The sequence below is a fragment of the Scophthalmus maximus genome, chromosome 4 (genome assembly GCF_022379125.1).
Source record: "Scophthalmus maximus strain ysfricsl-2021 chromosome 4, ASM2237912v1, whole genome shotgun sequence".
NCBI lineage: Eukaryota > Metazoa > Chordata > Actinopteri > Pleuronectiformes > Scophthalmidae > Scophthalmus > Scophthalmus maximus.
The window spans coordinates 18,604,948-18,630,953 of NC_061518.1; the positions used below are offsets into that span (position 1 = coordinate 18,604,948).

Here is a 26,006-nt window from a genome sequence, read left to right on the forward strand (position 1 = left end):
CACATTAGTATTGCACAGTTCACCGATACTAGAACGATATGGCACCGTCCTGTGGTTAATGATGGTACCATACCCAGTTTTATTAGTGCTGATACTTTAAGAGTGACAGTGTTTTTCTTAAATTTGTGTGTATGCAGCGCTTTGCGTCCACTCAACATGAAGGACACAACACTAGAGACATGTCTGCAGATACGAGAGCTCTTGCGGACCGCCCACGTCTTGTTGACAAAGCACAACGTGAAATATGGCGTTATTTCACTTACAAAGCCAAGCCCATTAAAACCCTAATAACTCTTTGACCGTGAAGTAATTATTTACAATAATCCATATCCAATATGTATGTCATAAATGTGCTTATTGATGGTAAAAACAAACAAACACCTACATATGAAAAAACACATACACATAAATGACATTAACTGTTCATGATGATGATGATGAAGTTCATGAGGGTATAGGCTCATGGTATTGTTTGAGTATCGGTATCAAGATATTTACGCAAGTTTCACATCAAAGTCAATTGCTTGTTATTGTGACAACACTAATGTATATTATTAGTAGTGTATTCACAAAATGATCCTTTTAACTTATGAGTAAACTCAAATCCAGTATATCTAGGTTAATACTGAGCCTGAGTGCATTAGGCGATTATGCCTCTGCAAATAGACGTGAACTTTCAACCTGTGAAAAATAATGCCTGGGATAATGGGTAAATGCACTGGTCCACAGAGGAGTCCATTTAACAGAAACCCAATAATGCACAATCCGTTCCGTTCTTTAAACTCTGACCTGGGAGAGAATGTCGAAAAACCTCAGCGCTTCTCACCAAATAACTATAACAGAAATAAATAATAATAAAAAAATATACAGTATATATATATAGGATTGCTCAGTTTTGCATACATGTGTGAAAGACTAGTGTGATTTATCATGCTTTGACAAAAAGCTGCGACAGAGAGAAACAGAACAAAGAAATTACTGAAAGAAAGAAAGCGGAAAGTACATGAGGTACAAAAAAAAAATGAAGGATATGAGAAAGAACAAGTGGAAAGTAACTAAGGAAAGTGGAAGTGGAGGAAAGGTGGCATTTTAGGCAGGTAATTCAGCCAGAGGCAGGGTGATATTTTGAGCACACAGGTTGATTCTGCTGGGGTTACTGGTCTGGTTTTGCCAGAGGCAGAGCAGAAATGCTGCCTGGCAGCACTTTCTTGATAAATACTTTATTGTATCTGTCCTGATGCCATGACGAGCATTTCTTATTTGAATAAAAATAAATAATTGAACAGTTAGTATCTCTATCACCACATATAATAACTTAAAATTCCTCATTGCAAAATGTGTTATGCATTGACTCATATATCGTAAATGCTGAACGTGCAGCCCAGACCATTATAATATTTATAAAAAGAAAAATATGGTACTTCTTTCAGGTTCTAAAATAACTAATCTAGCTAATCCACTGTTCAGTTGGTTTTATTTTACAAAAGGTACAACTTTATCTTTACTCATCTCAACTTTAGATAAGATAAGATACGACAATCCTCTATCCATCCCACAACGGGGACATTAGGGCGTTTTAACAGCAAAGCGGATAGAAGAATATTTTTTAAAAAGTACAGGAAATACCGTAAAATGTAATATATAAATACTTAATACAGAAAGCGCGAGCCCGTATGAACACATGCCCACCTGTGACTCATCCCCCGCTCTGCATGCCAGATTATGTGTAGTTCACGAGAGGCACGCGTCAGTCAAAGTTTGCGCCTTCGTGAGTCACGAGGCTGAAAAACTGTGCCTCCGACTGTGTCGAGTCACCGCTGAGAATTGACCTGACACCAGTCAAAGAATATTTACCGACACCGTCTTTACAGGGGCACCATTGCATGTGCGATGAAGACAGTATGTTGACTCTATCTCCTATCTATTTTTCTTTCCAGTGTCCCTAAGGTTAGGAGAATAGTGTGTGTCAGACCCTGCACTAACTCGGCAAACACCTCAAACTAATACTGCGTTGTCCCTGTAATCATCGCGTGCTACAGTAGAGCAGCAGGGAGCGCGTTAAACAAAGAAGAAGGGTTTTAGTCTTGAAGGACTTTCATTCCGTGGCACTTCTTTTTGTCTCAAGTGGTTATTAGTTCGATGTCAAGTCTGCTCTCTCTGTGTGTTTGCGCCTCCTTGTAAAACACATAGTCCATATAATTCTAGACTATTTCTCAACAAACAATTACCCGCTGTCGTGTGTAAACTCTGAAAAGTTGTTTCAAAGTTTCTGTTTAATCTTTAGCTGGTCTCTCTCTCTCTCTCTCTCTCTCTCTCTCTCTCTCTCTTTTCTGCAGCAATACTTCCATGCTGGAGGAAACGGGCTGAAAAAAACCTTCTTGGAAAAGAGCTCCGATATGAAGTCCCTCAAATATGCTCTCAGCCTTTACACTCAACCTACAGATGCCTTGATCAAGAAATATATATGCACCCAAACCTCTCAAGGTAGGAATGCCTTAGTTTTGGCCGAGGCCAGGCTCCATGCAGTGTCATTTCAGGGAGTGGGATTAATTCACGGCGCTCAGATACTGATGAATGTTTGGGTTTAGAGCAGATTTCTGTCCAAAACGGTGTGTGATCGAATGGGTTCGGCCTAAAAGGAAGCTGCTATAAAAACAAGAAATTATTAAAAAAAAACAATTATGCCAAAAGAAAGGTGTGAAAAAAAGAGACAGATTGTGTTGTTCAGCAGCACATTAGAACGTTTCTTAGGCACCAGCTAGTAAACATATTGATATGGTTAAATCAAATTTGTTGATCACAGTTTCTTCCACCTACTTTAATCCTAGTCTTAATAAATCATGTATTAAAAGGGGAAAAAGAGGAATCCTTTTTACCCCCAAAACCTATTTCAGCTTCTATCGGTACTTACAAAATGATCGGAAGTGGTGTTACTCCAGTTCTGGCCTGTTCAGCCTCGACAGTGGGCTGCTTTCCCATCAGTCTTTGCTCTATTTTTCTTCACAGTATGTGTGCCTTGAGTATCTCTCTGCGTCACTTGCCTTTCTTTTGGCTTAAATATGCAATGGACATTGCTTTGATTGTATTAGTCCCTTGACTGTATAAGTAATTTGTTTATTTCACTGAAAATACAATAAAATAACAAAGAAAAACAACACACAAATGAGCAAAGTTATCTGTGGCCTCTTCATCCCAATACCCTGAAGGCTTTCAACGCTCCCATGATATTTTGCGCCCCCCCCCCTTGTCATTAGAAACACATACAAAACACTGTCATGACAAATGTATAAGGCATATGCATAGTGTAAATCTATAAATTCCCTGGTTGTGCTCACTCTCATCTCCCTCTCTGTCATCACTGACCCACTTGTATGTGTTGTTGTCTCATCCGTCTATGTCCTCGCATGGAACTTTTTCCCTCGTCTCTCTCTCTCTCTCTCAATATACAACGAGGCAGAAATACCTTCAGGTGTCCGGAGAGATTGGAGAGGGACTTCAGCACAGTGTGGCGTTGAAGCTTTCAGCCCCTGGTTGCCTCAGTGTGCTCAGCCTTGCAGAACGCTGCATAGGCGGGCGGCAGGAAACAGAATGGCAGTGGGAAAAAGCCAGTCAACCAGGCGGCCAGTGGACCAATCAGCGCCGCTTGCTCTCACTGACTGGCAGATGGGCATAGACGCGCGGCGCTTCGCTGGGTGTGCTATTTTCGAGACTGCTCGACGGGTTTCTCCTCTTTCCTCCGCGCCAAATCTCTCGTCCCATCCCATCCCATCCCTTCGTCCCCGCCGAGTTCACACCGCGTTGTCGCTCTTTATCCGAGGTGGTCTCATGTGATGTCTATAGGTGGACGTCAGTGAGGCGGTTGATGTGCATTCGGTCAGTAAACAGTGTGGGGATGTGCTGATGTTTGATGTAGCAGAGTGGACACAGTGTTTCATTAATCACCCGCCCCCGTGCCCTGACAGCGACACATTTGGACCAACGCATGCACGTGTTTGTTCCTGCCAAGTGTGCGCTTGGTGGACACGTGTTTGTTAGGGAGCGGGCTGGAGTTGCGTCGCTGCCTTGTGCTTCTATGGAAATACGGTACCACCAACAAATACATGCATCTTTTCCTCATACAGTAATTTCATTTGAATATCTCATCATCTGAAGGGATCTTCTGTAGATTCATCTCTCGGTGTAGTCTAAGCATCGTATCTTGGGCGATCAACACAGCATGGGGAAACAAACTCACATCGAATCGAGTCAAACTGCATGTCCGCGACAACTGACGCCCACAGCTCACCTCTCTTAACGCTTTGTTCCTTTGTTTGCATTCGAGTCTGCTGAATCTCCTCAATGCCACCTTTTGTTTTTATCTACTTCTGCTTTCCTTTGTCGTATTTATGTACAATTCATCTTCTTCACATTCTCCTCTCCGGTGCCTTACAAATCGCCCCTCCAGGCAGTCCCCTGACAATGTCTTGTCCCTGACTTCCAACCCTACTAACATACAGAGCCTTTTTATTTATCACACTATTGTAGCTGGTAGCTGAAATATATTTGCTGTAGTATCGCCCCGTTAATTTCCCTCAAGTCCGTGGCTTGATTGTGCAGCAGCAATGTTTTCCTGACTCCCCGAGCCTCCCAGGGCATCATTACAATAAATCACAAGGCTTGTTTCTTCATAACCAGCTATAATGGGCACTGCGTGTTTGGCACATATTGATTACTGATTGGATCAACATGCGCCTTCATCTACAACACTAGCCTGCCAGTGTTTAACATCTGTTTGTCCCGGCTGGGTGAAACACAAGGCCGCGTTTAGAGGCAGGACTCCCTGCATCTGGTAAAATGAGACACATGGTCAGCAATGAATTCTAATGGTTCCCTGGCACCGACGTGTCCCAGCGTGATTGTAACTGTAACGCCGAGGTTGTAATGCCCCAAAGGGTATTTTCTCTTCCCTCCTCCTGTTCACCCTTGCCCCATCTCTACTTCCTTTTCGATATGTTGTCATGGTTTTGTGATGGCGCCAGCCGTGGCGGGAGGCGTTTATGTTTTCAGGTTGTCCGTCCATCCATGCACATGCACCCACTTCCATGAACTTGGTATCTCAAGAACGCTGTAAGGGAATATTTATCAAACTATTTGCAAATGTTCACTTGGAATCTAGAATAAGAAGATTAGAATGTTGTGGTCAAAGGTCAAGATCACTTCATGACATTCGTTTTTGCCAGTACTTAGTAATGCGTATCTCTATAATTATACAGACATTTGTGCAAATTGCAACTTGACTGGTTGCGGGGCAGTAATTCTAGTTTTCTTTTTCACTCGAGTTGTCCACAAGTCCAATGTTTTGTTTGAATCTTTGTCGAGTGGAACAATTTCATCCTGTAGAACATTATTTATTTAATGTATCAGCTCACACCATCTGCCTCTTCCATTGTCTTCAAACCAGGCATATCATTTCATGTTTCTTTTTTTTTTCTTCTTTATTCTTCCTCTTCTTGTTCTTCATAAGCCTGTACCTAATGGAAACCCCGGCTGTGCTTGCTACTGGCCTGTCATGGGGTTGAAATTGACTCTGCTCCCCTACTGTTTTTTTGTTTGTTTGTTTGTTTGTTTGTTTTTTAACAAGGTTTTGTCTTTTAGCTTGAAATTAAAAACATTTCTGGATACGTCGTCTACATAAAAAAAGAAAACACCTACAGTTTTGGATTCTGTCCTTTCATGCCCTCTCTTACGTTTCTGTCTCCTGATCTCTCTGTTTCTCTGCCTCTCTGCCTCTCTGCCTCTCCTAAACCCTCTCGGATTTTTCATTGAGTCTTTCCAATTCTCCTGTTGCTGTTTTGGTGTCTGTCCAGGTCAGTCATCCAACGGATCGGTGGGGGAGGTGTCGATGCAAGTGAATCTCATCTCTCACCCTGGCACTGGAGAGCACAAAGTCAGCGTGAAGGGTGAGCTTTTTCCTATGCTCAGACCGGCCTTTCGACATTCCTATTCCAATTTATTCAACACCTGCAAATGTTCAAAGACTCGTCATGGACAGTTCATGGTGGTAATCTCATTTGTGCAATAGTTCTACTGGGTCAGAAGCATTGTTGTAATATAGTCCTGGAGCTCGCTTTTCACAGACAAAAATGAGGGAATTAACATCTGAAAGATTGCTGATGACATAATTTAAGTTATTATATGAAACCACAGCTGGAGGTGAACTGTAAGTTTCTTCTCTGTTTCTTTCTGGGGCTGTAGGAGTTGGAGCTCAGCCACAGCGTTTCTAATGTATAGATTTATAGAATCATCTGTATTTTTATCGTCTGTATTTTTGTCGTAAAGCAAGCGTAGAAGCATGGCTTAATGGATGGCTGGTCGCTCCACTGGTTGACCCACCACTTTGATCCAATATTTAGTTTGTCTAATGCTTGGGTAGATTGCAAAAAAACATTGCAGCTCATCTAGTGCAATCAGCTGGACAAAAAGTTTATTCAACGCTTATAAGATCCTAACATCTGCAAAACGTTTGACATTCCCATCATACTCAGATGTGTTTAATTCTAATTGGCGTCCGCATGCTAAAACACAACTAAGATGGTGAACATGGTAAATATCATACCTGCTTACACATTACTAATTTTACTGTGAATATGTTTTCATGGACAGACGTTAGTAATGAGCCTGACAGTGCCAATAATCATACATGTTTCGAATAACAGACTATGTATGGTACAGCAATTTTATCTACTAAATGTTTTATCCAAGTACAAGATTACATTTACTTGTGCAGATTCTAACTCATTCATGCACTTGCTTGTTTCTTTCATTTCCTTTGCTCCATGATAAAATATGGATTTCTGTTTTCTAAGTCCAACCCTGTCTGTAGTCGCACACTTGTTGATCTTATCCTTCTCATTTTCTTTTCGAAAAAAAAGTAGACTCAGCCAAAAACATCGCCCACATAGCTGCAGTGATATCTAATGCACCACCCACAGCAGCGCCATAAACACAGCAACTGGCACTCAGCTCTAATCAGTCGGCAGAAGTAATTGCCATTGGCATTGTGATTGCCAGTTGGGTTACTATGGCAATAATATGGAGGTTTGAATCAAAGGAAAATCCATAAGTGCAAGATGCAAAGCTGAACTTAGGCTTTATTGCGTCCATTGTCGACATGTACCCCCTTTTTGTTTTGATTTTCTATACATCCCAGAATAACCTTTTCAACCACCACAGAACAAAATACTGTAATGTCTCTGCTATCATACTCTGACAGTATCTCAGCATAAGAAAGAATTTTCTACATTTATCCAGTTATTTGTGGGAGTTAGATAAATACAAGGCAACACACAGCTCCAAACAGCAATACCTGTTATTGACTGTTCTTTACCCTCTTCCATCTGTGAGCTGGCTGATTATCTTTTCCTTTTCCGTTCCTCAGTGGTCGCAGTGAACAACCTCATTTGGCAGACCAACGCCATGTTCCGTCCGTTTGTAGAGGTCAACGCCGTGGGACCGCACCTGGCTGACAAGAAGCGCAAATTCAGCACCAAGACCAAGAATAACAATTGGTCACCAAAGTACAATGAAACATTCCAGTAGTGAGTAATCCTGCCTCCTTCCTGTTATTTACAGAGGTGGGGAGAGAAGAGGGATTGTTGGAAACCATCGAGTTTAGAATTATTACGCAACATTTTATCTGCCTGTTGTGCAACATTCGATACTTCAAGTGGCTGCACCTTCAAACGGGTATTCAGTGTGCACTCTTCAAAGGAGCCTGCAGCAACCGATATACTGCATAATACCCATAATACCTAACTGTCAAAATCCCCTCAATTGTTTTAAGCACTGACTTGTCTGCAGTTGCAGCTCTTCTGCTCTTTGCATTGAAACATTTGTATAGTCCAGCCAAATACAACTGACAAAGCTAACGTGATCTTAGAGAGAGTTGAAGCAACACCAACATGATCAGTACAACCCCACTGCCGTGTGCATATAGATTTACTCCTGGCATTGTAATTGGAATTTTTTAAGAAGCCATTAAGTTGCAGGGGATAACTAGAAAACCAGCCATAAAAAAAAAAAAAAAAAGCTGGCCCAAAATAAAGACTCATTTGAATAGAAACGCTCATTTCGTGCGCAAACATGATTGAATTGTCACATCACACCCACATACAATAAGGAGGCTTGTCGCTGGGGATATTACTCTCAGCCAGAGTCCTTTTAGTGACACTTTATATTCAGCTGTGAACAAAGCAGTATGTCAGTGTCCAAAAAAGCAGCTGCACTCATGTACAGTACTGCCTAACTTTAGTATACTACATTTACAACTTAATGATACGCCAAGTCTTCCTGGCGTATCATTAAGTTGTAAATGTAGTATACTTGTAAGTGACTCACAATTTACTAATGTGATTTTAAAGGGGAAGCAATTTTAATCCAAAACACTTTTTGTAAAATTCAGCAAAAATTTCCTTACGGTCCGCTAACTGTAGGTAAATTAAAAACAAATAAAAAATGGCGTGGTGTTAATATACATGCCAGTTATTTCATTAGAAGCATTTTCACACCTTTTAAATTGTTTTTATCATCTCTTAATGTTTGAATAACACCTCTCTCATCTCCCTGTGTCATTTCTCCCAGTGTTCTGAGTAATGAACATGGTCCAGAGGCCTACGAGCTGCATGTTTCAGTGAAGGACTACTGCTTCGCCCGCGAGGACCGCATCATCGGCATGACCGTCATCCAGCTGCGAGAGCTGGCGGACAAGGGCAGCTGCTCCGCCTGCTACCCCCTGGTGAAAAGCATCGCCATGGACGAAACGGGCCTCACCATCATGAGGATACTGTCTCAAAGGACCAACGACGAGGTGTCCAAAGAGTTTGTGCGTCTCAAGACAGACACGCGCTCGACGGAGGAAGTGTCGTAATGTGCAGCGAGAATGCAGTGTTAAAAGAGCCGTGTTGTCCCAAGTGATAGAGAGAAAAGGAAGAAGGAAGGAAGGAAGGGAGGGAGGGAGGGAGGAGGAGGAGGAAGAAGAGCAGTAGCAGCGGTTGTTCTTTCAGGGTAGAGGCTGGAAACAGCAGGAGCGTGAGATTGGCCAAAGAGGAGCGGATGAGGCTCCGATGTGGCAAGGCAGCGGGAGAAAGTGAAATGGAGAGTTGTGTTTGTTTGTTTGTTTTTGTGCATGTGCGTAAAACATCTGTTGGAATGTTCATTTTAAAACTACAGTATGTACAAGTGTTTACTTACCGTATGCTTACTATTAAGTACTATATTCTACAAGTTATGTTAACGAGACATGAAATACCTTTTGTACAACATTTAGTCTTTTTGAGCAGAGATTTGTTCCAATAAAGTGCCAAACCAGTGGATTAAAAAAAAGAACAAAACCAACGTATACGAATTATGGTGAACTTAGTATGTTTGAAATTTGCTCAATTAAGTTGTCCGGTGTAAGTCATTTTCTGAACCGTGTGGCGTTTTGATTGTTGCAAAGTCTTTCATTTTGCACCCTCGTTTTCCGGCTTCACGTTCTTCCACACAGCACTGTTGTGCATGTCCTCTTCTCGGTCATGTCTCTCCCATGATTCCACAGTGACCGCCGAGCAGGGTCCTGTCCCCTTGCCTTCAAACTGTTTGTATTTTAAGTCGACCTGAAAATAGACCATGTTTTTTTAAATGGCGATGACTGCTATGTAAACCTTCATAGGTGTTTGTAATTTTATAACCATGACAACAATGACAACAGCCTCCAGTGCTAACAGTCTTAGCAGAAAGGATGGAAAAGTTTTCTTTTTTCTTTGGCTTTTTGTTCTTTGTGTTCGGCCATCGGCTTCCAGCCTTTCTGAATGACCACTGTGAACATGAGCTTTGGAAGGCAAGCTTACATGACATTGCAGACCGTTTGATATTATTGTTTCATATTTTTCCGATAACTTTGTTTCTGATAAACTGCCAAAGTTATTTAAAATATTTGTACAAAAGCAATCCATTACATGTATAGTGATATAAATGTACATGTGATCTATTACTTTTTCAATGCTTACTATTTGATTGTTGATAGGGTGGTACTAAGATTTTATTTTTTTTATTTCCTGTGAAGCTGTCAACCAATATGAAAGGTGCACATGTTACTTAACACATTAGTTATATCAGCTTCTGTCATTGGAATTATTTTTCTTCATAAAGGAAAGAGTCTAACATTTGGTAAATATGCAACATTCCTATGTATTGCACTGATGGCGAATTGTATGTCATGTAAATATATTTAGTGAGATATTGTACAAAAGTCTACTTTTCTTCAATGTGCATAAAGTATGTGCAAATGTGTTAAGACATCTGGTTCATTTTGAACAAGTGTGCAGTCAGCTTCCCTTTAACACCACAGCGTAAAAATTTGTATCATTTCTGGGGATTTTTTTTATAGTCGAAGCATCGAGTTCCAGCGGTTGGAATCGTAGTATTCATACAAATTTATTACGTCTGGTTTGAATCAAAGAAAACGATCTACATTTAATGAACAGTTTACCACAGTGTGTGTGCGCAGGTCTATCATGTTTAATCTGAAATGGCCTTAAAGAGGTGTATAGATCATGACAGATGCGGTTGGTTGTTAACAAAGTGGCAGCGTCGGCGCAAGTCAGAGACCAATTACTTCCCTGATACAAACGGAAAAATAATGCATTCAATGTGAAAATGTTTTTTTTTTTACTGTTTTCACATTTGATTGCTGTGTGCATACTTTAGGGTAGAAACCAATGCAGCCACCAATAATTCAATACTGTCTGGAAAGACTATTACCCCGATTTAGGATAAAGACCTTGATGTTATGAATATTGTTTTGTGATTTGCTGCATTCTTCTTGTCAAAACCTGCCACCTACATTACCTAGAACTCCACTCAACTGCTGACAGTTTGTTCTAAAATTCAGATGTGGTATCTTAGTAGCAAAGCAGCGGCTAATGTCCCTAATCTCAAACTGGTATGCGGGGCTACAGAGGTCTGTTTTTCACTCAGTTTAGCAATATAATTTTTAGGCAATTTCAGCCACAAAAACTCTTCATACAACTTTTCACGTGTGCAACAGCACTTTTCAAGAAATTAAATCAGAGTTTAATATGTTAAAATTATGCATTTTCCCTTTAAGTGCAACACCCCTCAGTCCACCAACAGGAACCTTTTACACCAATAAACAAATATGTTTACGTTTGTCGTCCAATGTTCTGAAATTCAGAGGTCAATTGCGCTTATGTTAGACTGTATACCTGAATACACACTGCCCCAACTGATACATTTATTCCAGACTCAAAAGAACATTATGGTGTTTCAACAGGTAAGCAATATCCAGATTTTTTTTTTTTTTTTTACTATAGAATAGACTGGAATGAAAAAAATATGTTAAGTGGTTTTGAATATTCAGACTGAGCAATGTCACCCCCACCTACAGAACATAATCCCGACAGGGGTGTCTTCACATGGCAATTTAGTTGCAGACATCTGAGACATTTATGCCTTTTGATGCTTATTTTTTGGGGGAGAAAAAAACACCTACAGATACTACCAGAAAATACTGTAAGCCTTGCACTGAAAATGAAGGCTTCACCCAGGTTTTCTCTCTTTTTTGTGTGCGTGTGATTCCATGGTGAGTGTTTTCACATCAGTTATGCTCTACTTACTGTCAGTCATTCTACACCCACAGGAAGAAATGCACTTCTTTAGAGGGAAATAATCCCCCCCAAAAAATGTCATCTTGCAAAACTTAAATACCACATTTGTTTTTGTTGTTTTATTATTTTTTAAATATATATTTGGGTCGCAGTGTTAGCTCGGAGAGCTGTGAATGTAAATGTGAAAATATTGCTAAAGGCATAACAGTGTGAAGCCCAATTTTACGAGTTGAATGCAAAGAAGTGTAACAGTATGACACTACATCGTAATAACTTGCAATTACGTGATTCAGAGATTAAAAAGACACCGCTCAGCGAAAGCTGATTATTCTCGCCACAGGTCATCACTTGGTCAAAAGCGCACACAGTGTATCTAATCACTTGGAGCCAGGATTGTAAGAGGCCCAGGCAATGTTAGTCCATTTGTCAGTGTCACCTTTCCTCTTCATACTTGTAGTCCACTTTGTACGGGAGTGAGCCACAGAAAGAAAATTAGACATTTCTGGAGGTCAAGAGGGAGAGAGAGCAATAATGCGGACAAACTACAGCATGAGGCAAAGATACAGAAAGTGAGGAACTTCAGTGGAAAGTACAACATACATGGGAGATATCGCCCTGGGTTGTAATGCTTTTGGAGATATTAATGATATATATATATGTATATATCATTAATATCTCCAAAGGCAGTACATATATATATATATATATATATATATATATATATATATATATATATATATATATATATATATACGTTTTTTGTTTATTGTATAATACCACCTACATATACATTATCTAAGGGTGTGTAAATTATCTTTCTAATAGCTTTTAATAGATAACCCATTTAGCAAACATATTTTGGTGCACACTTCACAAGGGCCTATTTGTGTTTATTTTTCTGGCTCAATATACAGTTTGCCCGTATCTTTGGCCTACGTCTGGCCTACATATGGCTTGACTGTCAGATGCTGCTTCCACATCCCAGAGGCTCCAATTCCCCATCGCTTCTGGAATAGTGTGCGGAGTTATTTTATGATCTATTATTTTCTTTTCCTGCGCCAGTTATGTCAGTCACGCCAGCTTGTTTCCTACCCATCTAGTCAGAGACTGCGGAAGCAGGAAGTAATAAGAGGAAAACATACAGAAAAGAGCATCATGTGGCAGGGGGAGGGGAACTCTGTCACTCTCACCCACGGACTCCCTGAAGGGAAGGAAAACGGGGGGTCCACCAACTGGACTCATCCTACTGCAGAGCTGCCAAGATGCAAAATTACATCAACTCTGACTGCCACAACCTTGACCTATCATTTGCATATTGTCAACTCCTCCGGGAATTTTTAGTCATCATGCACGGCACATTTCAAAGGACAAACAGGTGGTGGGCAAAATCATAATGTCTGACAATTAAAAAGTAAAATGATGGCCGTGTTTCTTAAACACATGTTCCGGGTGTGTCTGTGTGTGTGTGCACACGCGACAAGCAGCAGACCTAGCCATCTGATGTCTCTTTCCAATGATTCTTACGAGATTAAATTACTAAAATAAAGCCCAGATAAATTTCCATGGGCAACCAATTGAGCATATGACAGGCCGATAAAACACCGGTGACGCCAAACAACATAACAACCACATTATCCGGAAGTTATGGGGCACAGGAACATCTGTGTGATAATATATGTATGAGCTGTTATGTATGAGTAACAACCTCAAATATGTGATGCCTCCAACCTGGACTTCGTTTTGTCCTTGTTTTTTCCTCGGGGGAAGATTGATGGGGATCACCTAAGGGAAGGTACTATTCATTCACAGCAGGATTATCTTTTTTGTCAAGCCAGGTTGAAAATCCAAGACAATACAAACTGATCTACCACACCATATTATATGTCGTTACAGGCGATATGCATATGAGTGTCCCTGTGATTTAGAATTTTCAAATATTCAATGTGTCAAATAGCTTCAGGGTAAACAGGACTTTAGAAGCATACACACCAAACCATTGGTGACGTCGCCCATTTGTTTGTGAACTGCCGCTAAGCATTTTTCACCAACGGTTGGTACAAGCTGTCAATCACGCTGGAGCCACATCCCAATGAGTGCTGTGCATTGTCATCTTTGTTACTCTAAATGATACCATAATTTACAAAGTGAACATCAACGTGATGTTCACTTTGTAAATTATGATGACCATAAACTCCTCGATGTTTACTGATGTTTTAAATCAAGTCAGTCATTTTCTCATTGACTTCTATTGAAACTGACTTCTTTTCGCAACCGGTAGAGTCGCCCACTTGTGGTCAATTGTGAGAATACAGGTTCCAGGAACTTCCGCATTGGCTTCAATTTCCAGACCCAGTGACTATGTCCATTTCAGTCCATCAGTCTGTGATACATACCTTTCTCAAAGAAGGAATTTTGACTCGTCAAACACGGTTGTAGCTCATAAGATGTATAATGGCTGCATCTCACTCAAGAATAAGTGTTTACAAAATGTGCATGCTGTCTCACTGGCACACTGCCATGAGAGGGGCCGTCGTGGATCACCTCGCAGCCCGACTGCTGCAACAAATGAGGAGAGTTAGCTGGATGTCAAGCGAGCCTTCTCTGGACTCATTCACGCGCTGTCCAGTGTCAGTGTGACAAGTCATCCAGGTCGCTGGCCAACGTCATCTCCCCGCGGACCTCCTCCTCCCTCTTATCACAGCTGCCTGGTGCATTTCCCTTTCTTATCACATTACTTCAACACATCATGAATAGAGGTGTGTGTGTGTGTGTGTGCGTGCATGCTCTATATTCAGTAGGCGCTGTAAGAAACATAGCACATATATATACACAGTATATAATGTATATACTTAAACACGTGATTTGTGTGTGTGGGCGTGTGTCCTATGGGTGAACACTTGCCCTGCCCTCTGTCGCTTATCAGTGTAATTACAGCTCTGTGTGTCTCAGTGGGCACGGGGAGCCTGCTCCCCCTCCTGTAATTAAACAGTCGGAAAAGCAGGTCTACAGCCACCATGTGAGAGTAAGAGCCGGCAATTAAGGCACAGAGGTGGACGCTCCACTTGTTGAGTGCTGAGCAGCGCACCACCAGAAAGGCACTAGGTGTGATCTCATGGTCATTAGACACAGCGGTGACCTCTGTAACGGCGTGCAGGGCCGCAGCCCAGGCGTTTTGACCCTGATGGATGAGCTGTTGAACTGAACCATGACACGGAGCAGCCAACCGTTAGGGTGTAGTTGGCGCAAACAATGCCGTAATTGCTTCTGCCGGTTGACAGTTTTATGACAAACACACATGAACAGGGAGGGGGAGACATCATTTGTTTCCCCTTGCGATACAGTCATCTGGGTGCACTTTCCAGTCGACTGCGCACAGTGTCATTTCGCAGCTTTTGATTAAAAGGAAGTTCATGCATCTAGAATCTGGTGGACGGATCGCTCAACGGTAAATATATCACTTTGATTTGACAAATCATTACACCGCAAAGCCCGGAGCTGCCCCCATTTCTATCAAGTTCTCTCAAAAATGGAGGCTGCGGTAAAACAGCTCCACTGGGGACAAAAACAGTAAATATCTACAATCTCCTGTTTGTGAAACTGCAGGGCCCCTGAATCATTTATGCGGTGGCCCTAAGTACCTGGCGTGGGGCCTAATTTAACAAGCGAGTGTATTCTCCAAAAGTTTCTCCCTGTTTTCGTCTCCTTTTTTCTTTCCATGCATCGTCTTTGCCTGACAAATTGCCTGAGTTGGCCTGAAATACGTGTTTCTGCCTCTTTCTGCACTGGGCCACTGACACACAGGAAAAACCCCACAGAGGGCTTGTATTCGTATTCCTCGCCCATAAATCACCTGCATGATTTCAAAGAGACAACAAAGGACACGGTTAGCACAGCAAGCATCTATCCCGCTCCATCTCCATCTCATGGGAGTGCACAGAGAGACTCACTCCTTCCACACCTTCCACACACTGCATGCCTTTTATTTCCTGGCTGCTGCAGTACAGTATGTGAATGTAGCTCTCATTTAAATCTTAGAAAAAGTTAATATTTTCCATTTGCAAACACATGTTCATCTTTGCTTTGGGAATTTGAAAACCTCTCAGTGCTGTGTGTGTGTGTGTGTGTGTGTGTGTGTGTGTGTGTGCGTGTGTAGAAGCAGTAACACAACATACAGCCCGTGGACTCACATTATTTGATATAGTTCTCAAAGACGGTTAGCCAGGGAGGGCATGATATTTTTGGCTGTTTTCGGGGATGGAGCTCATTGCTCCCTGGTAACACAGCCGTCTCTCTAACCGTGAAAAGCCAACCTGCCAGCCCCCACATTTACCGTGGACAGTAATCTATGTGCAACAATGCTTTTGAGGGCGGCGGGAGCTCTGATCGCTGCAGGTAGCAGGTCTGGGAGAGGGAGGAACCGAGGGAGGAGAGTCCTGCAGCAAGGCCATCTGTTCATGTGTAATTACAGCTCTGGGCCTCGGCTCAGTCTGAATCCCAGGCCCTCTGACCAACCTATAGCCTGACTGAGAGCTAAATGCTGGCTCTGTCTCCTGCACCACAGCTTACAGGGTTTTAAGTCAGGGAGTGGACCGTTAAATACCTTTTTAGCTGACTGGATGTGAGCATGAGGGAAATCTGAACAGGTTCATTTATAAGCGATTTCTCCTGACAATGTATATGAAAAAAAGCTTATTTGCAGTTTTTTTAAATTAACAAACCATTATGGTATTTCCTATAAGGCTAAGGTAGCATCGCGGACAACCTGCGAATAATGTTTATAATGCCACATAAAATTCTGTGTAGCATGAGGCAGGTCTGACACGTTAAATCTAAATGATGTGGCTTGTATGAATGTGCTGCCTGGCAACCCCACCACCAGAGTAACATTGCTTCATGGAGTGGAACATAATCATATATGCCGTCACTCAGCCATAGCTGTCACAGTGACAAGTTTGCTATTAATCATAATCACTGGAACAGCGCCACCTTTCACACTTCATACACGCGCTGTATTGTGAGTTGGCTTTTCGCTCATTGACATATGGTATGACGGCTTTTATTTGGTTTTTTTTCGCCTGCGTACATTTTTGTACAGGGTTAAGTGGATATTTATATATGCATGAGTACGTCTCTGCGGTTGTGCCGAATGACATTTAGCATCGGGGCAGGTTGTCAGACCTTCAAATATCAGCAGTTTGACAGTTTGAAATGTGGCCACGTCTCCCACTCTGACCATAAATAACCAGACAGGGGTGCACTGCCGAGTTGGTGGACAGCTACGTCTCAGGTTTAACATTGGGTAACCACAGTCTGCCCCCGTTTCTGTCCAGACAGCAGAGTATAGAGGGAAAAAAAAAACAGTGGCAGATGGTGACAGAGTGCGGTTTCATTGCTTTCCAACAAATTGCTTAAGTGTGGTTCTCTAAGTGGACACGTGGCATTGCGGCATCCCAAGCCTCATTCTAAAATATCCAACGTTTCCACTCATCAAAACTAGATCAGGAAAAAAAAAATTACATGGAGCTATTATATAATGTTGGTTGCATTTCCAACATTTTATGGTGCAAAATGTGTATGGACGTTTCCTCTCATGCCCCCATGAGGTTGACATATCTGGACAACTAGTGTATTGATTGCCATCAAATTTGTGCATGAAAAAATTTGTTAATGAATCAAATATTATAATATATTATTATTCAAAACAGGCTGTTGCTTCTATTCTCTCAACTCTCCACCTCTGGTTCACTTAACAGGACTGACTCATGAAGCAAGATTATTAAGAAAACTCAAATGTGAATGAACTCTGGAACCTCTTGACGATTGTTAATTTTTAGGTCAGGTGTGTCACCATGGTAACTTGAGCTGCTCAATTAACATTCTCCACAGTCGATTATTTTAAGGCTAATGGGTCCAGATATGAAGAAGTATGAATCCAAATTAATCAATTCTCGGGTCATACGGATCCCTGGCGATTCATCAAATCAGATGCTGTGCAACAAAAGTTTCTCTGATTTACGGGACTAACTGTTGGACAATTTTACAAGTATTACACTTGCTGTTGAACAGTTGCAACACAAAATGCAAACAACTTATGGTTCATTCGCTGACAAGAGTTCTCATAATGATCTGACTATTACTGTATGTTGTGCACTGAAAATCCTTTTCCAAGACTGATGCAATAGATTGCATCTGCTCTCCCATACACCGCAGCCCAGGGGAACCCGAGGCCACTCTTGAACTGGAAATAATGTCAGTCCTAATGTGATATGATAGCACTGTATTTTATCAGTGGGAAGTATCTCAACTGTGCCTGGTTAGCAACACACCCACTTACTCTATCAAATTCTCTCTGGGCCTCTACCCTAACAGTATACCTGTACATACACGGACTGTTAATAATGTTTGTATTGCACTTTGTGGGATTATGATTGAGAGAAAGACATAGAAATTAAATCAATCCATGCTTATCCAAACCATTTTGTTTTTCGAAATTTTATAATCTGTTTTTATGCATCATTTCATGTTCTCTATACTGAATAATTTTACTTTTACTGCAGTAATGATAACCTCATTATTCATTGATTTTTTTTGTGGCACATCAACCAAAGAAATATGTACATCTCTCTCTTCGGTAGCGCGGCTGTTAGCCGGCATATAGTTACTGTACATACATACATACTTGTTAAGACAGCAATTTACAATACTGGACATCTGTGGTGAGACAAGTCTCAGGTTCCCTAAAGTATTCAATTCATAAGTAGTTGACTGCAACATGACACACGCACACACACACACACACACACACACACACACACACACACAAAAATTACTAAGACAGTTGTGAAGTGCACCAAAGCAGAAATACCTCATATATCCACATTTTTGCAGTGGATGTATCTTTATTTGTTAAATGTGGACCGGCTGGAGAGGAACAAGGAAAAAAAATGGTCCTCTATTAGAAAAGCAATTCTGTGTATACACCAACATAAGCGTGTCGCTGCCGGAGAGCATTATGATTTTGGGGTCACAACTCATTAATTTGATCCACATTACACTGTCTACAGAATGAGGATGTGTTGCCTTAACCTGTATTGAAATACTTGATGATTTGTGGTATGCTCTAGACTTGTCCACTGGCCTAAATTAATGTCTGGGTCATAAATCTCTATGAGGAGAGGAGAGGGTGCAGGTAAACAGACCATGTTAAGGAGTTTTCCTCTTTGGGTGATGCACCATCACCATTGCCCAAGCTCTGTGCACAGTCATCTTTGTTTTCACATCTGACAGCCAAACACCCACACAGCCTCAGAAACCCAGAGAGAGTGTCAGGTGTGGTAAGACAACACAAAAGTCGATTCCTGTCTGACTAACTCTGTATGATATTCCAGACCTCCATGCCGAACCCCACCGGAGCTACAGACTTCTTTGTTTGAGATGTCCCTGATGTCACCAATCCCCTCCAAAAAGTCAAAATATTGTGCCAGTGCCAAGTGCTTTACTCACTTTTGAAACACTGTAAAATTTACTGAAGCAATTTGACGCCTATAAAACCACACACCCTGCTCTTTGCTCTCTCCTCTCTGCACTTTCTGCTGAGTCATCACTTCGCAAGAGTGAGACCTCCACGCTTTCACGCAGGTTGTCATTTAGCTCTCCCCTTGGTGAAAGCTCAACAGAACATCTTGAGGACACTTGCAATTTGTTGGTCAGCAAACTAATAGCAGAACGCGGCTGAAACACGAATGTGAACAGTTCATTTGTGTTGAAAGAAGTGATGATTTCATTTAATGAACAAAGTAGCAGTCTGCAGTTAACAAAAAATTTAACCGTCATGGAATACCCTTTTAATTCTTTTGATTGGATGACCCCTGTAGACTAAAGGAATATAAACATTGAAGAATTGGACAAACTATCCCATCCTCACGACAGCTTCAAAGGCACAGAGTCACCACCATTTCATTGTCTTGCTGGTTTACGGTAAATGTGAATGAATCATAATTTAATGCTCACGGTCCCTGTAAAAGTAACTGAATGGACGAATCTAACGGATATAATTATGTGTAGAATGTCAACATTGTCAAAGCTATAGCATTTATGTCCTTTATTCGCCTTGCTATGCTGCTTCTTGCAACCGAGACGGTTTTAAAAGCCACTCGATTATTCAGTCAAGTTGGAGCCATTTAACAGCTTTTAGTTTGTATAGATTTCTATCCAGTAAAAACCAAACCAATTTAGACTCTGGTCTTGTCCGTCTTTGACAAAGGCCTATTTTTTTGGCCGTAGAATGTTGTTTTTTCTTTGTTGGAAGAAATCCTGCAAGGTTGCTTTCACCTGAACGCTTCGTACTAGACTCTGCTATCTCACATCATCAATGTGGAGACGGACACGGTTTGGTTTTGCACGCACTGGCGGTCGGATCAGCTGCCAAAACAAAGAACAGAGAAGCATGAATTAGACACACAGAGGGAGTGTGACGTATAACGCTATGTCTTTACACTGAAAATAGCTGTTTACTGCTATATTCATTTTCAAAGTTTTGTATGTCTAACCAATATGGGATTGTGTGTTAGCTGCTGGTGGAAGCTTCACATTTATCCGGAGGACATGGGAGTGGTGTCAATCTTTTTATCTAACTCTTTGCAAGAAGGCTAATCTATCTAATCCTCTAATAATCAAGTGATTAAAGGGATGCATACATCACAATGATATACGTTTCAATTGCTTGTTTTAAAGAATTGCTTAATTCGAATGCTAACATATCTTTAGTGAAGGAGGACCTCTCTATATTTTCTGTCTCCATAGTTCTTTCATTTTGAACGGCTTACAGAATTCAATTTTAGAGCACTGACTTGACTGAGTTAGGGAGGGAGCAATTGAGCTAATAAAGACTTTAAGGATGTTACGCCTGCAGCACTTGTCTCTGGCTTATTCAAGAATAATACCATTTGAGTGACTAACACCAACATTTCAAATTTGAAATACAGAGGGTTGAGGGATGGGATGGCATGCAGTGGGGAGAGAGTGACACTAGGTTAAAAGATGAGTGCCATGGACACCTAGCCTGGGACCCAGACGAATTCTCAGAGGTCATTTAAATTTGCTCTGCCAGAATACGGTCTGGATCCTCTGCATTGCGAAGTGATTTCCCCGGCAGAAAAACTCACAACCTACTATCTGGTAAGGGGCAGGGTGTATACCGGGACGCAGACAGAAGTGATTTTTGTTAAAGGCTGCCGCTACTGAACGAGCATTTGACTAAAAGTATCGGATAACTTCAAATAACCAAGTGCTAAGGGAGACACATTATATTGTAACAGCTTAGTGATTGCTACAATTTGAGAATCTATCAGGAGTGTTTTAATGTTTTTTTTTTCATGGTTAGTAAAAATCTTATTTTGATTGCATAATAGAAGGTGACCTGTCCTTAATATAGTCCAGGTGTTACAAAAACTACCCCTCTCTATGCTATCAGTGGTGAGTCAGTATATCATTTGTTTTGTGTTGGCATAATAAAAGGCAAAATCAGCATATATTTCCTGTAAATTGCGAATGTTAGCATATGGCCTTTAAAAGACAGAGCTGGGAATTTAAAGAACTGAATAAAACAGTGGTTAATGACATAATGATGGCAGCAAAGAATCGAAACAGTCTGGTCTTAAAGTGACTGCAACAATGATGCCATCTACACTTGTAATGAAATAGTTTTGGGTGAACAGATTGCGATCCGATAGTGTTTGACCACATGAAATTGCAGGTGTAGATAAATAAGAGGAGGATGTGATGTGAGCTGGAGAGAGCAATCAGTGGCACAAGAAATCACTAATACAAGGTATAATAATGTAATCAGCTTAAGATCATATCTAGATAGTACCTGGATACAAGACACATTTTAATGCCAGGTGTAAATGGAGTGAATGAAGCCATTCACATATTCTCGATTTTTATTGGTGGAAGCAAAATAGGCATTTAGACTTATAAGACCCCCTTTGTTGCTACTACCAGTAACTAGGGTCTTTGCTGCGAGTATAATCTTAACTGTCACTGACTCCATTATAGGCAGACAGGGAGCTTTACCCTGTTCCGAGTCTACCAATATCCAAACAGCTGGAGTCATAAATAGAGTAGGCTAAAGTAGGCACCCTCACCATCTGTCAGGGTTATGCTGCCTTCTCCCCTTTTCCAAGTTTCTTTTTCCTTTCGTTGTCCCTTCCCTTGGGTGGTTTGTTGCCCCCTGTTTGTCTATGTTTCAGTCTGTGTGAGTGCCGGCTGGGTGTGGGCGTGTGGCTACCCAGTTTCTTCTTCCGCCAAACCCCCTGTTCAGTCGCAAGTCTTCACCTAATCAACTCCACCATCTCCTCCAGTATTTAAGCACCAGAGTGATCTATCAGAGTGGCACAAACACTGGGGCTACCTTTCTAGTTGGTTTGTCTCCATCAAGGAACAGGCTCTGTTAGGGTTCAAGCACCAAAGCTTTGAACCATTGGGAGCATTTTGACCAAATAAAAACTTAGGAACCTGAAAAGTTCAGAGCAGGCACCAATAATACCTAGTTCTACAGTGCATATGACATTGGTGGACGTGTCGATGCAAGGCGTGGTCTTGCAAGTAACAGTCTTCTATGTCTTCTTACCATGAGAAGTTGAAGCTCTTTTTTGAAGGTGAAAAAAAAATTCATTGGAAGAACAAATACCTGCAGGTCTTCTTGACACTACTGAATACTTCTGTTGTACATTCTTCCGTTCCATTGTGTCCTACTTTGATGACACATCCATGATTACAATGGTTCAACCCAAAACTAATGGAAATGCAGGATGTTTCTGTTAACCAGCAGGGAACCAGTTCAAAAATCAGTTACCTGTTGGTGGAAAAGCGCCATAAAATCGGCTGCTTCATCCTGTTAATTACTAAATTTATCCCAAATGAAAGAACGGGTCTTGCAGTTAGGAGGAAAGAATAAAAAAGAACAACACAAGTTACAGGAAAACAACAAAAGCACATCAATGTTTCCTGAACATATAACAAAGAACACAAAAATGATTCAAAACAATTTTCAAAGTGCTAAATTACTTGTTCAAATTAAGCAGATTTGTTGACAAAAAAGTTTTTACTCCTTTGAATCTCTAACTCCTCTCTCTCTGAATCTCCGACCTGAAGGAAGAGTTTCAAACTCAAGGTGAAGAGGGTGATTTAGGCAGTCTAATATAGACCTGGCCTTGCTGGTGGAAGATAGCCAATTGCCGTTGCCCGCTCCACTTGCCGTCCACCACGTTCCAGCATATGTCTCTGTCTTGTTCGGAACCCAAGCCAGTACCTCTAATCTTCAGTTTTCAGAATCCATTTCCTGCTAAGCTCAACCACACTGTCTAATCTGAACCTTCATCAAGCCTAGCCTGGCCCTTTGCTCCATCTCTTGCAGGTTTGCAATAAAACTACCTTTGAGACTTCCTGACTCCCTCTTGTTAGTGTTCTGGGTCCAAAAATCGATTTGATTATACTACCATTAGTGTTATGGTATCCAATAGAATTACAAATCAGGGTCTTTCTTGGTCCTTCAGAGATGTCTCTTGTATTGAATGTAAAGTGGAAAATGAGCCCTGGCAAAATCTGGGCTCAGTGGAGAAAACAACTATGCACAGCTCACTCAACAGGAAACGTCAGAGTGAATTGTTAATGGCGGCTGATTGTTTGTTTCAGCTGGTGAAGCGATGGCACATTAGAATGTCGTTAGTGATATTGGTCATATTCAGCTGGGGCTGCAACTGCTGTGAAATAATAGAATGCCTTGGAATGAGGCCACGATGAGTTGAAAAGGGGTTAGCCTGAGGGAAGACAGCTGCAATATCTCACTCCTATATCGTTGTGCCTTCAGAAGAGCTGTTGTCAGAATAAATCTCTCTGATGGCCTTCTAGTTATTGATTATCCACCATGTTTATTGGTGGCAAATTGATCTGACAATTGAAAGTATGCTGAGGAACATCGTCCCTGCAGTGAGGTGTTCCTTCAACGTCCATTCTCCACCTATTTCCGTACAGGGTCACGGGGGCAGAAGATTATTTGAAGCAGAAGTTGGAAATTGTACAGGAACAATTCTGCAACGATATTTACACTGGTGGGTGAGTCTGATCTACAGCCTTTGGATTGTAAGAGCAAAGGGCCAACAAACAACATCCAGACAGTAAACCCAAAGGAAACCTTTTAATCCTTGATGCTGCAAAACTGACAACTGAGTCAACATTCCCAAATGTGAAGAATACCTTAAATTAAATTATTGTTCTGATGAAATGGATAGTAAAAAATTATAGAAAACAGATTAATTACAATCTCATAATAAGACAAAAACATCTTATTATTATTCAAAGGCCCATTCCTGGTCCAATCTGTGCACAGATGTGATTGCTAATGTTTACCAAATACTTCCAGACAGGGCACAGAGGTTGTTCAGATAGAGATTCATTGGCCTTTAGTGTGGGCCATTTGTCTTCCAAATGAAGATCCCTTTAAAGAGCCATTGAGAATTCCTTTGGTTATCCCTCCTAAGCCGCTGGTTATTGGTCCAGGCTGACCAGCAATACGCTGCAGTCCCAATAAACACCTACATGGCCAAGAAAATGACTTAACATGTCTGAACCTGGGAGGATCAGTGAGAAGGAGGGCGAGTCAATCCTGTATCGATTTCTCTCTGTCTCCAGAGGCCCTGCACGCAGTTCTTTGCCAAGAGCTACTCAGATTCGCGGTGGGAACCACGTAGATGGGCTGATAGTGGCTATATGCTGTGAAAAGGCCAAGCTCAGGCTGAGATTAGAAACTTGTATAAGAGAATGTGAAAGTGTTTGCGCTGAATTGAATTCTGCTGACCAGCTGTATAGAAGTGAACCCAACCTCTTTTGAGGGATTGGCTCCACAATGCGGCAGTTAAAAACTCATCTGTCCACGTTGCCTCCATATGGCTGGGTGTGGAGTGGTGGAGCACCTCTAATAACCTTTACGGTGCTGCTTGGAGCCCAGGGAGCTGCCTGCAGAATCATCTCAGCACAGTCAGGACGCTGGAATCATGCGTCAGCTGAGCAGGCTCTGGCCGGGCTAGTGTCCTCGTGGCATCATTCTTTTATTTGGCTCTCTAGGACGATGATACTCTATGAATGTCCTCGCCTGAAAAATCATTCTGAATGGGACGGTTGTAAAAAATATTAATAAGACAAAAGTAAAAGAAAAAAAGTAGAGCCTTTCAAGATGTCATTGTGTCCTTATAGTGCTGACCAAAGTCAAATAGTTTTCTCAAATACTTCACAGCACAGGGCAGTGCAAATGTTCAACCGCTGAATTATTGGAAAGTTAATATTTGGTCTCAGTGGCTACAACTGACACAAATTACTCCTGCTCCAACTTTACTGTCGTTGATGATGATTGAATGATGTTTTGCAGCCGCCTTTAGGGATAAACTTGCTCATTTAGTGGTAATATCACTGTCACTGATATATCATCAGTGACAGTGATAAATCCACAGTGAAAACCAGAGATTGAACACTCAACAGTGTTTCAATTTGCCAACGACACCATGGAGCACGTTTTGCATCCTTAGACTGTATATTTATCTGTTAAACAGGACCATGAACCTTTATTCTTCTCTGACTTAATGGCAGAAACACAGAATGCTACTTTACCCACTATAGCAACTGGTGGCGATGCTTTCAAACAGCCCCTTTCATGCACAATCGTTCATGCTATAATAAGAACAAAAGAGGAACCGTTATGTTTTTTGCAGGTGATAGAAAACACCTCTGAACTGAGTTTTCCTGCTTCAGTTCATGCCAAGTGTCTTTCAACACCGTAACCTGGAACAGGCGTCGAGGGGATGTCTGAAGCTGCCCCTCTGGTAGATTTGTTGATAACAAGGTGCAGGGTATTTCTCCAAGGTGCTAGACAGGAACCAAACCTTGGCACAATATAAACAGAAAACGAGGGTCATGTCCAGACTATTCCTGCATCAAGCCTCAGTGAGATTGCCGGCAGACAAAAGCTGATGGATAGAAAGGCACTGCAATTATTCAAATCACACGGCCCTGCTGCTCTCTGTTTTGGTTTAATTATTATGCTTTTCAGATGCTCCCAACCTGACCCAATAGCAGACAGCTTATTAGCTGCTGCATCTAAAGTGAAACAATGCAACTGAAATGACTTCTGAAGGCTCACATATACACTGTTCTGTTTCAACATTTCCCAAGATCGCCAAAATCTGGAATTGATCGCAGAGTTGCGGAATGATTCAGAGCAGGCAATGCATATCAAACATCGAATTAACCTCTGCCCCCTGCTTTTCTGTATCTTTGCACACAATGTACCAGCTGTGCTTGTCTGGCAAG

The 26,006-nt window shown here is 41.5% G+C and overlaps 1 protein-coding gene across 3 annotated transcripts in view; it reads left to right on the forward strand.

Moving 5' to 3' along the window:
- The window catches only part of LOC118302749 (protein unc-13 homolog C), a 96,311-nt gene extending 87,313 nt beyond the window's left edge, over nucleotides 1-8,998 (forward strand). For all 3 annotated transcript variants that reach the window (XM_035629165.2, XM_047331707.1, XM_035629168.2), the window contains 4 exons: nucleotides 2,337-2,484; nucleotides 5,847-5,939; nucleotides 7,418-7,577; nucleotides 8,620-8,998. In XM_035629165.2, coding sequence (XP_035485058.1) covers nucleotides 2,337-2,484; nucleotides 5,847-5,939; nucleotides 7,418-7,577; nucleotides 8,620-8,905 — 687 coding nt within the window. In that variant the 3' untranslated portion in view covers nucleotides 8,906-8,998. The remainder of the gene's footprint in view (nucleotides 1-2,336; nucleotides 2,485-5,846; nucleotides 5,940-7,417; nucleotides 7,578-8,619) is intronic.
- The last annotated feature ends 17,008 nt before the right edge of the window (nucleotides 8,999-26,006 follow it).